Below are 18,133 nucleotides of genomic sequence, written 5' to 3' on the forward strand. Positions count from 1 at the left end.
AAGAAAGTTATTTCTTTTGAATACCACTTAAATATTGTAAAAAGAATGATTGTGGTTATGGCGAAGTATGCTGTTTTTTTTTTTTTTTTTTATTGAGATGACAGTAAATTAATTAGAGAGTTAATACAAATTGCCTAGCATTTAAACACATGCTGTTGGTTTTTAATTCAGTAGTGTTTTATCCTTTTTTTTTTTCTAAAATCTGGTCACAAACAAACTAGTCTTTGAGAAAAACTCTTGCATAATTGAGTGAACCTAAAAATATCTTTCAAAAGTAATAATTAATTAGTTAAATGATCTCTGGTTAAGGAGCTGAAAACATGGTATTATCAATAGTTTATTGAAAGAGTGGTAAAGGTGGTGTTGATCCACAGAGGGCCCCTGACATATTTCATTGGTTTTGCCATCAGTGCAGGCAGTTTCTGCCAATAGGCCAACAATAGGGTGAATGAAAAGATGACAGACACATCCATAGTTTTCCTCTGACTTTTTTTTGATCTCTCATTTTATCTTGCTCTTATCTCTTTGCAGGTGGTTAAATTGAAGTCACCCCAGAAGGCATGGTTAGAAGAACAGAATGACGATGAGGATGATGGTAATGATGGTGATGTAGAGATAGCGACAACTGCCAGTCTGCCATGATGGTAACAGTGAACAAGAAAGCAGATGATGAGGGTGATGATAATGACAGCAGAGAAGACAGTGGTGCCCGTCATTTGGACACCATCCTTTGTGTAAGCAAAGACCACATCAAGCTTTTTACAAAAGTAACAAAGAGCCTACAGAGGTGGGAAGAATGACAGATAATCTGACATGTATTCTGATGGACAGACTTTGAGAAAAAAAAAAAAAAAAAAAGGAAACTGACTGAATGCAAAAAAATGGCATCAGGCTAAGAAACAAGACGACAGTGTGGAAAGACAACTAGAATTCTGTGCAGCATAGCTGCGCTGAATTCAGCAGAAACAAAGTCAAAAACTGTTACATGGAAAACAGAGGTGTAGTAAGGAAACCCTTGTAACAACCTCATTAACTGACTTGAATAATTTATCTCTGCTAATTGCTGCTTCAAAGCCTTTAAGGTCCTCTGTTTTCTTTTAACATGGCGCACCTTACCTGCAGCTACACTTTAGTTCATTATAGTCACAGTTTGCTTGATTATGCAGCAGCATCTTTAGACCAGTCTCTAGCTCCTGTAGTAATTGGCTGATCTTTCATGTCTCTGTCTATGCACAAACTCTGGGGAATTTATTTATCTCTTTTATTTTTGTTGATTGAGAACAAAAAAAGTGATACTGGTAAGAAAAGTTCCAGTAAAACTGCAAAAAAGAAAACAAAAAAACCCCTGTGATTTATTATTTATCGGTAAGAAAAAAACTAAAAATAATCCATCGACTCTTATTAAATTGCATTGCTACTCTTGGTTCTTCCAAAGGTATGCATTAGATGTTTGTCTTAGGAATTATTCTCATGATGTGTAAAAACAAAACTGACATTTCTCTTTACCTGTAAAGGCGTCTATGGTTGCTGCAGTGCTCTGTTGCCTCCCTCTTCTTGCTGCTACTGTGATTGTATATTCAGTTCCAGGGTCAAGGTCTGTCAGAGTTGTGGTGGTTATGTCTTTAGGAACTGTCAGCTGGAACAGAAAGAATAAGACACGCAAGTTCTAATTGAAAGCAACTGCACGCTGCAGGTTCTCCAAAATGGTTCAGAGTCTTGTAAGATCTTAATCAATGGAGTGTAAATCCCTATAATGTATGAACTTTATTCTTGGGTGACAGTAAACTGGCTCAGATTGGTTGTGTTTGTTACCTCAGTTGTGATACCAGAGGAAGATGTGTAGGTGACCCTGTAGTGGTCAATTGGACCCTGGACTACACCCCACACCAGAGTGATGGAGTTGTCAGTAGAAGCTGTCACAGTTAAATCCATGGGTACATCCAGGCCTGCAACACCAGAGGGCAAGCATAACTTTATTATATTCAGAAGGACTGTGAAATAACTTTAGCTGAACATACATGAGACTGGATTTTTGCATAATACTATTATTATTGTTAAAAAAATCAGGTTTTTTTTTTAAATGCATATCACAAGGACAAAGTATCTCCAATATCACTGCAATTTCTCTTTCATATATTTCTTCTTCTGGCTTAAATAGCAGATAGATAATGGAAAAATGTTTATTCAATTACTGGATTAATCATTAAAATAGTGGAAATAAATTACTAGTTTACAAAAATAATAGCTTACAACAGTCCTAAAAGCTAACTAACTTTCTTAATTACATTTTCACAGTTTTCTTACAGCTCTGACATATGAAATGGCAGAACCAATAAATAGCCTTAACAGTGTAAGGGCAGGGTATTAATTTTTAATTAAATTAAGTTAAGTTAAACTTTGTCTGGAGGTTCCTCATCAAATATTGAGAATTAAAATTAAGACAGAAAAAAACTTCAAGAGAAACTGATGGTGATGAAAAAACAACTCCTGAATGACCTAAGTTATTATATAATAAATACATTGTGCCAGAGATCCATAAGATTTAATTTAACTATTAAACGGGTTTGTCTGTGGCACAACCTTCAAAACCATCAAAGGGATGACTTTACATAAACCATAGAAATACAATTAGCTGTTAAAAAGAAGAACAAAACAATGCAGTTTGAAAGAGTAGCGAGACATCCACGCTGACATTTCAAACAGGTGAAGGTTGAATCAAGTTTTTTTTTTTAACACTCTCAGTCAAACGACTCAAAGCACAATAAAAATTCTAATGGCCTTTGGTTTGCAGAGATACAGAGAGAGGGCCATTAGCTAAACAGCATGGATGATTACAGATTTAAAATGCTTTAATGGGAACTTTGATCCAACACAGATAAAATGAAATCGCTAAATACCTCTATAAAAAACAAAAGGAAAGACAAAATCTTATTTGCCTGGCATTTTCAAATGACTCATATTGGTTGAAACATGAGCGCTCAGTGCAATGTGAGCAGTGACTGCTTAAAACAAATGAGCCGACTTGCTATGCTAAAATTTCCAAACAACATTTTCTATATTCTGAATATAGGACAAGCTGAACCTTGTTTTCATTCACTGAATCATGAAGTGTTTACCTGTCCTGGCATTCATCGTTGCTGGTGTACTCTGGTTGATACCCTTCATGGCAGAGATACCAATGCCGTACTCCGTTCCCGGCAGAAGGTCTGATGCACAGAGACAGAGAGAGAAGCAGCAATTCAACAAGCAATACTTCAAACTATAGGAGACACTTTCATGTTCTCCACTTAGAATATGAAGGTTTCCATCACAGCTCTAAAAGATAAACAAAGATTATGGGGACGTTTGCATGAACATAGGAGTGATTTTTAGAGAAATCCATTTTTGTCAGCTGCATAATGATTGGAATCAAAGTCAAATGAGTCTTGAGTTGCAGAAATATAGATGAAGATATGAGCGAAGGAAAATAAAGCGGTTGGAAACAGGGACCTGTGCAGCATTAAGGCCTTTAACAAATGAAAAAATATTCCAGATGACTCATCTTTCCTTCAATGTGCCTGCAAGACAACAAGTGTATTGGGAAATACCATCAGTAGCCCATCAACCAAATGTTAGCTCTAGAGATAATCCTGCCATGTAAAACACAGTCATTTCCCATCATCTTCAGTGCACATTAGATGGACTGTGATAAGACAACATAACAAAAACTAAGAATTAAGCATGAGAGCCCTGCAGAGCTCAGTAATAAATAATATATGAAAGTTTTACAGCTGACATTTAAAGAAGGTAAACCGCAATTTCTTCTGCACTTACCGGTGAGATTAGTCTTAGTAGTGGCACCCTCGTTGCGTGGCACAATCACTTTATCATACTGATCTCCTGCTAACGTGCTGTACACCACCTGATACCCCTCCACCTGTATTTGAACGTTTAAACATTTGCAGAAACAAAAATTGGAATAGAACTTTTGGAAAACAAAGAAATGTTAGGCTTTATATCCTTTTATTCATCAGCCTAAATCTCATGTGAACCTTTTTAACACATCGTAGTGTTATAATACAACATTACGGAAAGAATGTTAAATTGGGAGTCAGTCAGCCTTTAAGTTTTCTTTAAAAATTTCATGTTGTGGTATAGTGTGAAGGGATTTAGTGAGGTAGAAACTGCACAGTAATGGTTACTGACTGACTTTATCCAGAGGTTTAAACCTTCCATTTTTAACCATAACTTATATTTTTAGTTTTTTTTGTTTCCTTCCTTGGTTGGTTTGCACTTTGTGATCAATGACACTGAACAATATAAATGTTACTTTGTTGTAAAATGGAAAAAAGTCCCTTAGTGATGGAAAGAAGAGTTTGTTTCAGACTATCATTAGTATTTACATTTAAACTAGAAGTGAATTCATATCTGTTGCATACCACTGATGGGGAGTGATGACATTTGATCAATAGTAACGTTTTCAGTTCCATAAAAGTTGAGCATTAAGTCTAATTGATGGATTTGTGTGACTTAAGTACATAATTCTACAGTCCGCATTACTACATTTAGTTCAGACAATCTGTGGTGTCTGCACTTTAAAAGCAGCAATTTTCTTGAGTGAAAGGGTGTTTATCTATTGACAGCTCGAATGCTCACTGCTGAGATCAACTTGTTTTTTCCCTGCAATCTAATAATAACCTTTCAGTTGAGAGCTCTAATCAGCATAATTTCATAAGCAAAACAGAGATTACAAAACTGACATTCAAATAACTAAAACCTCTTATCTTGAAATGAATCCCACAGCCATCAATCTCTTTAAGTGGTTGAAAGCAAATTGAGACAAATGGATTAAATCTGTCTCGCGTCTCTTTACCTCAGCCTCACTGTTATCCCATTCAAGCTCGAGGGTAGTGGAGGTCTTGGACACAAGCCGTAAGTTCTTGGGGGCATCGATCTCTGAGAAGAATGATAAAGCTGACAATGTTGGGGACACAAAGACCAATTCTCAGAAATTGCGAGCAAGCAAATATATCAGCAGTTTTGAAAAAAGCACCAGAAACCACTAAAAGAAAGGGTAAATTTATAATGTGTAGTTTTTATGAAAGGCTGCTACTTTAGCTCTTCTCACATTTCCTGATCAATGCAGATTCAATGTCAAACTGTAGCTGAATATAATACACTCAGAGGAGTTCAATAGAATTTTCTGTTGAAAGGTTTTGCTTTTCTATGCGACCTTTAGGAAAGTAAAAGCTCCTTTGTCAAAAGCAGATAAACAATATGGCATGCATTAGGCCATTATACATTACTCCTGGATTCACACATGCAGGTAAACCATCTCTACATTTGGTTGCTGTCAGACCTCACCGGTTGTAAATTCAGTAGAGATAGAGCCGCTTTCGTTTCCTTTCCTTACTCCGCTTACAGACACCTCGTACCGTGAACCAGGACGCAGAACCTGTACAGGAGAAAAAAACACTTCCATTTAGACTGGTATCATATTTCTTTCTTACCGTTGTTTTATCTCCTGACACAGGTGGCAAAGCAACCCTTTTATATTTGATCATTTATGCATATCACAGGAAACAATAACTCTGAGCATGAAACAAACATAAAGAGACACCCCTTGAGTATTTACTTCTTTCTATAAGTGATATAAATGACAGCTGAGTCCCCTCATATGTTAGAATATGAGGGGACTCATACAAACACACAAACATGCACCTGTAATGAGTACTGGGTAAGCGTGGGCTGGAGTCTAAAGGTGGTCCGCGGGCCCTCTCCTCTCACAAGGCCGTAACGCAACACAATCTGATCGATCTTTGCTTTTGGTGGTGTCCACTCCACAAAGGCTACGGTGTCTGACACATCACGCACAATCAGCTGAGTCGGACCATCAATCACTGCAAAAAAGCAACAAAGCAACAAAAACAGGCATCATGTTGTCAATCTGGTCAATGACTGTTTGCTGTCTGTGTCAATCCTACTGTGTACTGCAACTGAATGTTCTTATTTTTTAACATAAGAGGTAGTATAAATTCAGCCTTTTCTTTTATAATAGGGAGGAATGTCAATAGTCACAAGTAAACTTAAGAAAAGCAGTTGTCTTCCATAGCTTTCACTCTGGTGAAAGTACAACGGGTGTAACTTGTGCTGTTTTTAGTAGTGCTCAGAACTAAACCAACTACAAGGTAAACACAAATCTAATTACCTGGGTATGTCTTTGCTCTCTGCTCAGTAGCCCGCAACTGAATAACAATCAACCAAGGATAAGTTATGGTGGTGACTTAATCTGTGTTTCACTAACTTCAGAAATTGAAAATGAAATCAAACCTAACTTAGCCATGTTGAACGTTGGAAAATCAGGACATGGTGTTCTTAGAGATAAGTAAGCTGTTTATTTTTATTTGCATGCTGTACATCTAAAGCAGGGGTAGGGAACTCCAGGCCTCGAGAGCCGGTCTCCTGCAACTTTTAGATGTATCTCAGCTTCAACACACCTGAGTCAAATAATGAGGCCATTGGCAGGACTCTGGAGAACCTGACTGCACTGAGGAGGTCATTCAGCTGTTGGATTCAGGTGTGTTGAAGCTGAGATACATCTAAAAGTTGCAGGAGACCGGCTCTCGAGGCCTGGAGTTCCCTACCCCTGATCTAAAGGGTAAAAAGACACATTTACTAATAGGGGTTGTAAATTACGATGTGTGTAAAGGACTTGAAAGTTATTGGAATTGAACATTCAGGCTATTAATATGACTTGGAACTTTAATTTTTCTACATCTGAGTAAAATGGGATACAAAATTAGGCCACATTCTTCAACAATTCAAAAGTGCTACTCTTAATGTCAATTGAAAACAATGTTTTATTTTCTCAGGGTTTGGAAAACACAGCAAATTGAAAATGTCCCAAGAGGAGATGCTCTTTTAAAATAAATTAAAAGTTTCAGTTTCTTTCAAAACAGACTGAAACTTACTAAGTTTCAAACTCAGATGGGGATCTGAATTCCACATTGACAAATTAAAATAAAACCCCGAAACTTATTGCGTTAGAACTCAGTGCCTCAGGGTTTGACAGTGTTGGTGGTGGATTTATTATCAGTGAAACCTCGTCTGACAGCTACTCATGTTAAACCTATCAGAGCTGACACACACTCTGACAACAAACTTTATCTGTGAAAGGTGTAAGACATGAAACGGGACACAAGTCAGGAAAAGATTTTTACAAGATGTGAAAAGCTGCACACACATATCATTGATGATAAGGGAAAACCCAATTTCCTGACAGATGAGGGATTCACTGATCACTTCTTAGCGTAATGTCTTTATCAAAGATTATGAGATTTATGTCAAAAATAATACCATATTATATATGTTTACAATTAATGCTTTAAAACGATGGCTTAACTCCAAGAAAGCAATGGCTTGACAGCTGCTGGTTTTAGCAGATAACAAAAGTAGAAAAAGTGCCAAGAACTCAAATCGACACCTTTTTTCATTACAAAATGAGGCTCAATGTTAAAATAAAATGCCATTAATGAAAGGTTTCACCTTTACATAAGCAAATATTTGGGGTATTCCTCAACCACTTCTGCTTTTCAAAATCAGACTTAGTCAGAATGAGTTAAAGATACCTATATACATATTTTCAAATCTAGTAACATATTATTTGATGGATTTAGAATTGGTCTTTGGCTCCTTATTATTTGCAAAACAGAAAGCATAAATAAAACACATTGAAATTTGTAGTTGTGCCATGACTAAATGAGAAAAGGAACAGATACTTCTGCAAAGCAATATATGTCTGTTTGCATTTTAGTAAAAAAAAAAAAACACACACACAAAAAACCCCACTATGCCTCTGTCAACAATTACATTATTCTTCATTTTATCTGTTTTATATTAAATTTAAATTAAATTGTAAGTCAATTTTATTTAACTCAACTCAAAAAGAACCAAGCTGAGCTTTCTCATTATTACTTGTATGTCACAATAATTCATTCCACAAGACATATATCAGAATTTAAAACTTGAGCAGCACTTTATACCGTGACAGCATACTTACTCACCAATGCTTGTTACAGGTTTGACTTCTTACAGATATATCTCACAGTGATCTTATTCTTACAGGCGGTGAGCTTCTGAGATCTAAATAAGTCTCAATTTCAGACTTGACATACTGCAGGTCCATTCTGATCCTTGATGTATTAGAAATTGGCCCCTTGAGTCTTGTTCTAGAAAACAACCTAAAGAAGCCGCTTCCTGGGAACCAGCTCCCAGATCAGCTCTGCTCTCCCTCTGGGCTTTCTTCCCGACTCCTTATGGTGCTCCCTCATCTCCAAGAAGGGATAAATCTTTGTTATGAATAATTTAGCAACTTCAAATTTGTCTTTTCCGCTTTTTTATCCAATAAGGTGTCTTGCAGCGAGCGACCGTGAAAAATTAATGAGCAGATGACATGAATTATTAATCGATATCTAATTACCACCCCCAAAAAACTGAACGGAGACTTGACAGGAAATTGATGGTGTTTTGACTGCAGACGTCGGCGTCTGAATTGTTATGGATGAGATTTGAATTGGACCTATTACACCTAAATAGTGTCTGCTGGGTGAGGAGTGGGATCCATACATCAGCTACTTTGCACTGGAGACAAAAATATGAGAAATAAGATAACAATACTTTTGTATGCCTCTACAGTTAAAGTACAGTTATATAGCTGTATAGTCAGTCTAATATAACTGTACATTAATAGAACCGGAACAATTTTCCTTCCATAGTATCGGGAGTATGTTGCATTGCAATATGCCCAATATAATGTACAGTCATATTCAATAACTTAGAATATTACTGAAAAGTTCAATTGTTTCAGTAACCCAATTCACTAAATGTGAAGCACTATATAGACTATATGATCAAATGTGTGATCATTCATACAACACACAAACATGCACCTGTAATGAGTACTGGGTAAATGTGGGCTGGAGTCTAAAGGTGGTCCGCGGACCCTCTCCTCTCACAAGGCCGTAACGCAACACAATCTGATCGATTGTTTTTCATTTTCTGCTCATAAAAACCTGTTTTATGAAGAAATCTGGGCATAATGGAAAGCATGTTTAATAGTTGTTAGATGTCCTTATTGTCAAATAAGGAAAGTATATTCCTTACTTTGCTAAGATCCATCCTACACCTCAATTTCACTGCATCTGAGACGCAAAGGGTTGTGGAGATTAAATCATCTGTCAGAAAGCAGTGGGGTCTTCAAAGCATCAATTTTAATGCATTTTGAGAATACACAGCTGCATTCATAACAACACTTCACCTAAACACTGTCACACACGCATACTCCAGGGAAACATAAAAAATAAAAACAGGCAACAGTGGAGTGGCATTGCCCTTATATAGTTCTTGGGTCTGCACCATCTCTGTCTCAGTGGGGACTGTTGGTGTGGACAGCCATGGGGGCTCTGGCAACATTACAGGAGGAGGACAAGTGGGTTGGGTGCTTTGTTGGTTTGGTGGTGTTTGTGTTGGGGCTCATTTGTTCTCTGCATGGTGGCCTATGGCTCACAGGATGTATGGACTCAGCTGGGTCCTGCTGGGGTTCTTAGTCCTTTGTCGAATCAGGCGAGATAGCAATGGGCGATAGGGGAGTTTGGTTTAACATGTCTCTCCCAGTACCTTTCTGCCCTGGGGGCAACTTCTCCTGTGCTTCACTGTCAAGCTGCCTCCGTGGTGGGGGTAAAGCTAGCAAGTGGGGGGTGCCTGGTGTCTGTCTGCCTGAGGCTGCTGTGGCCTCTGGGAGCTGCCTGCCTCTTGCTGCTCTTGAATGATGAATGCTAAAATTTTCTACTCTTCTCACCAGTGTAACGTCTTTGCAATTCCAGGTGGCAAACTAACACACAAACCTATTCTACAGACATTCAAACTCATGCATGTCTGTAGGACCCACACAAATAATCTGAAAGACTGAGGGTAATAAAACAGATTTTAATAAATTTTTTGTAATGCAACCTGTCTAGTTTGATGATATATGAAATCCTGATTTAATAAAGTTAAGCAAACAATTAAGATGTCATCTGCAAATATCTTTTTTTTTCAAAATCAAAGCTGCCCTTACTTGTGTATGCAATGAACTATTTCGTAGGATATACCATAAATTTAATATCAGGATACGTGAAAAAAGAGAGGCTTGCTTAAAAACAAAACATATACTTTGCTTTTTCTTCCAATTTTTCTGATTGGAAAAATTGGTAAATGTAATTATGTTAGTTCACATATTTAAGTTTTAAAGACAATGGCTGACAGGTGCATATTTGAATGCATATGCCCAGATGTCACATTTCTTCTCTGCGGTAACACTCTGTCAGGTTAGATACACATCAAACTCTAAACTTTTAATTCATCCTTTGGATTGGGAGGATATGTATGAAAAATGTCATGCTCTATGATGGTCAGCGTCCAGCTCTTTGCAACTATCAGTGTAATAACCTATCATAAAGCACTGCAATTTCCAGTTCATGCTTTATCATACTTACAGGTTGTGAAGGTAGCAGTGACGGGCTGGCTTCGACCCTGCTCTCTGAGCGCCACCAGGTTGACTGTATATTCCTCCCCAGGCCTCAGACCACTCTGAATAAATGAGGTGATGGTGCTGGGCAGCTGGGCTGTCATGCCACCATCATTGTCCTTTAAAATAATAGACAAAAGTGATGAGATAAGTTAATAATATTTCAAGAGTGACACTACATAAGACGAAGAAGTCCACATAAGGATAACTTCTTACAAACAATTTACACGACCTATAAATATACAGAAAAATGTACAACAGTCTATCTTTTTTACCTCTAAACTTTTGGATGGTTTAGCACATTAAATTCCCAAACCATATTGCCAAGCAAAAAACTATGTGCAACAGTGATTTTTTTCCCCCAGGTCCTATTCTGCAGAGGCAGCAGACTGTGCAATTCCAAAGGCCTGTCACTCATCAGTACAGAGGCTGCAGCTACATCCAGCTGTTCCCAAAGAGTCAATGTTGCAAATGCACTTCCTGCTGACAGATGTTTTACCTACTGCTGATCTGAGACCCCCAACCACCTGCACTTTGATGATTGTCATCACAGCAGAACATAAATGATGTAGTAACTTTTTTTAAATACATTTCCATTAAGAAATGTAATCTAGGTTTATCAGCAACACATAATCACACTGGAATAAATATATTTTAATCATATTATTAAAATGTGTTTTAATTATATGGAAATATATTTTATATAATATATTCAGACTTTTATTGTCTGAATAGCAATAAAAGTCGAAAAATGTTCATTGTCCATATCACAGAGTGGAGGAGTGTATGATTTTTTTTTTTTATATTATTTGAATCTGGAACAAATTTCCAGAAAAATGCAAAACATCTTAAAACTGAGTTTCTTTAAATGAAGGCTAAAACCTTTGTTTGGAGAAACACTAAGAAAATGTAAAATTGATCAACATATTTGATGTTCATTGGTAATTTTGGTGATGACATTTGATGAAATGTAATGTTTAATACTTGTTTTACAATTGGTGACTGTATGATGTTTTTATGATGTAGAGCAGGGGTGCCCAAAGTCGGCCCTTGAGGGCCGGCATCCTGCAGGTTTTAGTTCTTTCCCTAGTGGCACCAACAACCTTTTCAGCATGACAATGTTCTTCTTTGACCTTCTAATGAGCCATCATTTGATCCAGGTGCTTTAAACATGCAGGATGCCGGCTCTCGAGGACCGACTTTGGGCACCCCGATGTAGAGCATTTAGAACTGTGTTGATGCTGAAATATGCTCTGTCAAGCTGAAAAAAATTAATGGATGATAGTTTGAGTAATTTTTCATTTCTTGTGAATTTTTGGTTTTTGATGGTAAAACAGAAGCTTCAACTTGAAGCATGCCTTTATGCGAAGAAAAACTAAGAAAAAGAGTCCAAGTGCTAAGTTCAAACCATCTAAATCCCACGCATATGTAATATTTTTCATGTAGAAAAGTTGTACCAAAAAGCAGTTAACATTAGAGTCTCTTTTTTTTTTTCCACCCTTCACAGTAACTGTATTTTTTCATTTTTTGTTTTCAGTGTCGCTGGTTTGTGTATGTCACTACCAGGCAGCAAGAATATCATGAAACCTATCAGGGGAGCAGTAGCGCGGATAAAAGAAGAACCCAGTGACTTTCACTGTGATTGTGAGACAGAGCCGTTGCTGTGGCGGAGCACTTAATGCTCTGAGTGCTCCTCATGTTTTAAATGTCACTTGGTATTGCTGTGAGCCAAATAATGGAGAAACCATCCACCCCCACTGTCTTCCTCCATCAAAAGGCTTCTGAAAGACTGAGGTTAAAGGCAAACTTTTTGTGCATGTACACATGAAAAATGTTTTTCTTACACAGAAAAAAATCAGTAATCTTAACAGATTTAAAAAGATGTATATGTTTTATGCAATTAAAGATGCAAAATGAACATACTTTCCCTTTAAATTTTATTTGAAAATGATCCAGTGTCAACAGATGTTTTAGCAAGAAATACATGGAATCATGTTATGTTTCATTTTTTATAAACCCAATACACACAATTACAGAATAATAAACTAAAAACTATAATATACTTTTACAAAAGGAAAGTTATAAAACTGACATTCCTACTCTTGGATGTTTTTACACACTGTACATGATCCTATACTCCAACATACAACGTGTACTGTTTATTTATGTTCTGTGCTAAAATAAAATGCAACAAAACAGTTTTTAGTTTTCCTCACATGCACTGCAATGTTGCTTTTCCTAACAATGGTGGTGTCAAAGCTCCCTCTTCTCTCCCCCACCCCCTTTCTCTGTTTCCCCTTTCGAGAATTTTGTGTTACACAGGCCAAAGTATTAATGCCTACTTCTATTACGAGATTGTCAAAATTCACAATCCCCACTGCTGGATTGAATCCACAGGGGGTGGGACTGCCAACCCTTAATATGATTTCCCCTGTGGTGGTAGAAAGAGACAGTGAGGGAAGATTGAGTGAAAGGAATGCACAGTAGAATGAAAAGGATGCAAGGTGGTTAGAGAGAAAAGAGTTACATATGTCAAGCTAGAAGTGGTGCATGGAAGGTATAATAATCACAAAATCTGGGAAACTGTTTGAAAGGGGATGGAAACCAACAAGGTATTGAATTAAGGAAAGACAGAAAAGAGAAGAATGGCTAAAACCAGTGAAATGATCTTTCTTTAATATGGCAAAAACAAAACAAAAAAACAAAACAAAAGAAAATTTCTTGGCATCAGATTTTGGGCTAGGTGCCAGACCATAACAGAGGATATCTCTCTTGAGAACACCTTAAAGAAGAAAACCAATTACTGTGAAAGGGGAGATTAGAATTTGGAGTCTATATAAGGTTACCGTACTTCTCGCATTTTAGCTCAAAACCTGTCCTTGATATGGTTTCACAAAAGAAAAGGGGGAAGGGAGTAAGCTTGTTTATCCATCTGACAGCCAATGACCTTAACACAAGCCACTTGTTTAATTACATTCAAGCTTCATGTTGTGCAGGCACTTAAACTTAAAGCTGTGATGAAGGTTCTGTGTATATTTTGTGCAAACTGAACTTCTGTTCCTCCAGACCATTGTAAAATGGTGTGTAAAGAATTCCATGTGGAACCATTTTACCTTGCTGCTTTCAGAATGTTCATCATTCAGGTTATTCAGGTTTCCCTTCAGGTTTATTCAGGGTGATGTGTTGACTTTTAGGCTTCATTGCAATAATTACAGTTCATATAAAGTCTATGAGGGATTTTTTGGTGGTAGATGGCATAAACAGACTTGTAGAAGGCAGTCCTGGGTATGTATGCATTGAATCATCCAAAACGTCATCAAAACATTCTCAAACATGATTGCATATCACATTTTTTTTCTAAATATCATGCAACCCTAGTATGAAACATTGTGTTCTACCTTGGGGATGAAGCTGATCTCCCATCCATCAAAGGAATAGTAAAACGGTTGCCATTGGACTTCCACTGATGTCTCTGTGATAGATTTGAAGACTAATCCATCTGGATTGGAGAGATCTGGATACATAAAAAAAGCATTTGTTTAGTAACACTGTTTCATTCTTGTACTTTACTACATTTTAGATTGATTGATTGATTATCAATAAGGCTAAGTTAACTTTAGCTTTTCTTTATTTTAAAGGTGTAATTGTTTTTTGTTCATTCCGATCCAGAATCATGTCACTAAAATCAAAGTTTTCCATGGTCTGGATCCGAATACAGTTGGCAAGCTTAGTAGTTGTAGACATGGTACCCAATGGCATATCTAGTACCATTCTGCCTAGTTATTCTAGCTTCACAAGTTGCATTTTGTTTTGAATACACAAAATATTCCTTAGATATGCAGCTTTCCGCAGAAAACTTGGAGTCACAATCCATAGAAAAATCAACAAACAGGTTAATCTGCAAATGCTGAACCGCAAAAAGGTAGTGATCTACTGCAAGTCTCCAGAAGCTTTAAACATCTGGAGTATAACATTTTGAAATATTTTTTTATTGCAAAATACTTCACATTTGGTCAGATTGGTTGAAGAGCTTATAGGTAGTCAATTGGATTTATTTATGTCAATTGGACATGAACTACAATTTCTTGCACATTAAAATACTAAAATCAAAATCAGTTAACTATTGGACTTGCTTGTTGTTTGGTACTCATCATCTCCTGAACTTTGACTGATGTTCCTGTCCTTCAGAACGAAAGCATCCTGCAGTAGTAGAGTCGTATTTAGCAGTGATCTCCTACCTAGACTTTCAGTTTGGGTTAAGTTTACAATCATATTATACGCTTTCAGACAATGAATTGATGAGTGTTCTGTGAGAAGATCAAATCTTGTTTTAGAACCTAACCTAACTTTTATAGTTCTCACAAAAAAACGGATTCAGATTTTTACATTGAGTTTAAATTATACACAAAATGACTATTACGTAACTTGGTGGTTTCTGAAGGCAACTGGTTTAGCTTAATTTTGCCCAAGGCTTCACTTGTAAAAGAGCTGAGTGTGCACACCACACATTTCAGAATCATAATTATCTCTTAAATATTTTGGAATCATTTTTATTGGTTTGTCTTATGAAATACCTGTAAAACATATTAAATCTCATGATATTCAATGTGACAAATTTTGTTCCAGGGCATGAATACTTTAAGATTCTGTACTTCCTACACAATAATCTATGATCATTTTGTTGTATAAATTCATAATCTGCACTGTCACTTCAGTAGACAAAATATATAATCATTACTCACCAGCACACAGGATTTCCAGAAGATATTAAAATGCCTTGTTCACCAGCAGCTATGTTCTAAACATCTCGATGGATAATCAAATTCACTGTTTTATAATGTTATTTCAAGAAGACAACCCAATATATCACATCCTCACTGAAAAATGGTTCCATCAAGTTTAATTATTCTAAATTGCCTTTATTACTCAAAATTTTACCATAACTGAAATAAAATTCACTTATCTGTGAAATTGAGGATGATTTTAGCAGCCTTGATGGGACTAATGGAAATATGTTTGTACAGCCACACATCAGCTGCAATAATAAATAGGCTATTACTTACTTAGGGGGTTGATAAGTCTGTGCTCTTAGTAGGCATGAAAACAACTGCGATGCCTCCCCAGCAGATCTGCTGGCTTGCCATTAACACCTGCCAGCGTGTGTGTGACACTGAGCAGTTTTTACAGGTTATATCACAGCCAGACAGCATAAACAAGCAGGTCGTGATCTTGAACAAATTGGAAGTATTTTCTTTTTTTTTAAAGGGAGGTGTAAATGCATTTATATAACTGACATGAGACTGTCAGAATGTATTAATGGAAAACCTCTACAAAAAAGGAAAAGGACATTAGGTCTGGGACTAAACGCATGAACTCCAGCGAATGCCAGGTGATTTTTCTTTTTGAAAGAAGATATAAACAAAGTACAGAATGAAACTTACACGTCCAAACAGTGATACTGGAGGGAACGCTGATTGAGTTGTTGATGACAGCAAACACATTGATGTTGTACTCTATGCCTGCTTCAAGACCTGTGATAATCCAAGATGTTGTGTTTCCTGGGAGCCTCATTTCTAGCTGCACACCTGACAGAAACAGAAAAATAACAAGGGGATGCACTTTTATTCCCTGTTGTTTTTGCAAGGCATTAAGACACAACAGATGTTTGAAAGGCTTTTTTTTTGCTTTTTTCCAGATTAAAAAGAGATCTCTCCTTACCTCCAGGGCTGCTTGGGGTGTAGGTCACTAAGAAATCTGTCACCATAATGGACCCTTCCCACTCCAGCTCAATAGTACGATCTGTAACTCCACGTGCATTTAGATTCATGGCAGGTGCCACTATTGAAACAAATGCACACACAAAAAACAAAAATTACCCTTGTGCTTTGCCAAAGATTAAATCTTCAAACTATAACAATCCGTAAAGTAAAAAAATCTTAGGGACTGCAAGTGTAAAGAGAAAAAAAACTCTTAATTTTGAATAAGTAAATTATCTTTGTAATTAAACACAAAACCAGACTCAGTCACATGCTTGTTTTTTGAGTAAGTTAGTCTATGAATAATAAATGTATGGCATAAGCAGGCCAATATGCGCATTACATTACTTTCTTTTTAACATTTTCACAATCTGCAAATTGTTTGGCAGAGGTTTAAAAAAATACCATCACATGCATGAGGCATGTTTAAAGCTATACCACAAATTCACACCCTACTGCACTCCATACTACGGCCTTCGCATAAAAATCAGAGGCCATATTGAATAAAGACACATTGTCAAAAAATAAGGAAAACAGACGAAGAATTTTGGGATTAAGTAACAAAAAAAGGCAACTGGAGGATGTTAATAATATGGGTAATAATTGCCTGCCTATTTTTTTTAATGATGTGACTATCTTTTAAGTAGAAAAACTGGTCAGAGAACACTGGAAGTTGAAAAAGAGTTAAATGACAGCTAAAAGATGTTCTAAGTGCTTGGATAAAAGAAAACTGGATGTTTCCTGCTTCTTAAAGGCATTTAGAACAAGTCAGAACAACCTTAATTGACCCATTAGTGTGACATTTTAAAAACCTGATATTCCCAACCAATATTAAAAAAAGTCTAGGTCTCTTCTATTTAAGTGTTAAAATTATCATGTTCTGGATATCTGAAAATCTTTTCAAATGTTTTAGCCAGTTAAAAACTTTCCTTCAAAATGAAACTGTTATTATAAATTCATATTAGCTGATCCCACAGACTTAAGCTGAAAGTTAGTTCACAAGGAGACAACAGCAACACCTGTTTGTACCATCTTAAAGAACATCAGTGTCAACAATGCCACTGCAGTTAATGAATAGGTTATTTTATGAACTATTAAAGTGCTTGCATTGAGTAGTCTTTAAGGCCATTTTTTAATTTATGTTTTTGTTCTTTTTGTCCACACATATGATCGACACACTATTAGTAAAGGGCCTGACAGAAACACAAAGTGATAATGACATAGACAGACAGACAGACAGACAAAGTCCTAAAGTACTATTTATAGTTTTCAAGACAATAGTGGAACACAAAAACACACACAAATTACTAAAGTTTTTTTCTTGTACTGTTGTAACCATTAAACAATCTCCCCTTCAGTTCAACCTTATAAGTGGAGACACATTGTTGATGTAACCATTATAAAATAATTTGCAATTAAGTTTTGGCAAAGATCAATGCAATTTTCACAGGTGGTGGAGCGTTGTTGTTAGCAGCTGTTGAATGTAACCAAGAAACGTTACTTATAATGTAACTTAGTTACTTTCCAAATCAAGTAATCAGTAATCTGACTAGAGTTACTTTTTTAAAGTAACTATGCCATCACTGTTTATAGATCTGGACAACCTCCACCTCCTGCTGGACTGCCTCTGTCGCTCCTGAAGTCAATGTTCCTTTGTTCCTTTGTCTTGGAAGTGTTGTATCTCACCATTTCCAATTTGCCTCTATTTACCATGTAAACAATCTTTTTTTTTCAGTAAAAATAGTGAGCTAATTAATATAATGTTATTATTATAACATCAAAACAGTGTAAAGCGTACATCTGTCAAACAACAAAAGTAATGTTACTCAGAATC

General features: G+C 36.5%; 1 protein-coding gene across 2 annotated transcripts in view; it reads right to left on the bottom strand.

Moving 5' to 3' along the window:
- Positions 1-18,133, bottom strand: part of tnr (tenascin R (restrictin, janusin)) — a 213,418-nt gene that overhangs the window by 41,452 nt on the left and 153,833 nt on the right. Inside the window, exons 8-18 of one of the 2 annotated variants that reach the window (XM_044134450.1) lie at positions 16,262-16,381; positions 15,985-16,128; positions 13,942-14,057; positions 10,512-10,662; positions 5,701-5,879; positions 5,344-5,434; positions 4,853-4,935; positions 3,814-3,916; positions 3,117-3,206; positions 1,813-1,946; positions 1,507-1,636 (exon numbers count right to left, since the gene is read on the bottom strand). In XM_044134450.1, coding sequence (XP_043990385.1) covers positions 1,507-1,636; positions 1,813-1,946; positions 3,117-3,206; positions 3,814-3,916; positions 4,853-4,935; positions 5,344-5,434; positions 5,701-5,879; positions 10,512-10,662; positions 13,942-14,057; positions 15,985-16,128; positions 16,262-16,381 — 1,341 coding nt within the window. Of the gene's footprint in view, positions 1-1,506; positions 1,637-1,812; positions 1,947-3,116; positions 3,207-3,813; positions 3,917-4,852; positions 4,954-5,343; positions 5,435-5,700; positions 5,880-10,511; positions 10,663-13,941; positions 14,058-15,984; positions 16,129-16,261; positions 16,382-18,133 lie in introns of both variants that reach the window. The other variant, XM_044134451.1, reaches the window with a different exon arrangement.

Source organism: Gambusia affinis, linkage group LG12 (assembly GCF_019740435.1).
Source record: "Gambusia affinis linkage group LG12, SWU_Gaff_1.0, whole genome shotgun sequence".
Lineage (NCBI taxonomy): Eukaryota > Metazoa > Chordata > Actinopteri > Cyprinodontiformes > Poeciliidae > Gambusia > Gambusia affinis.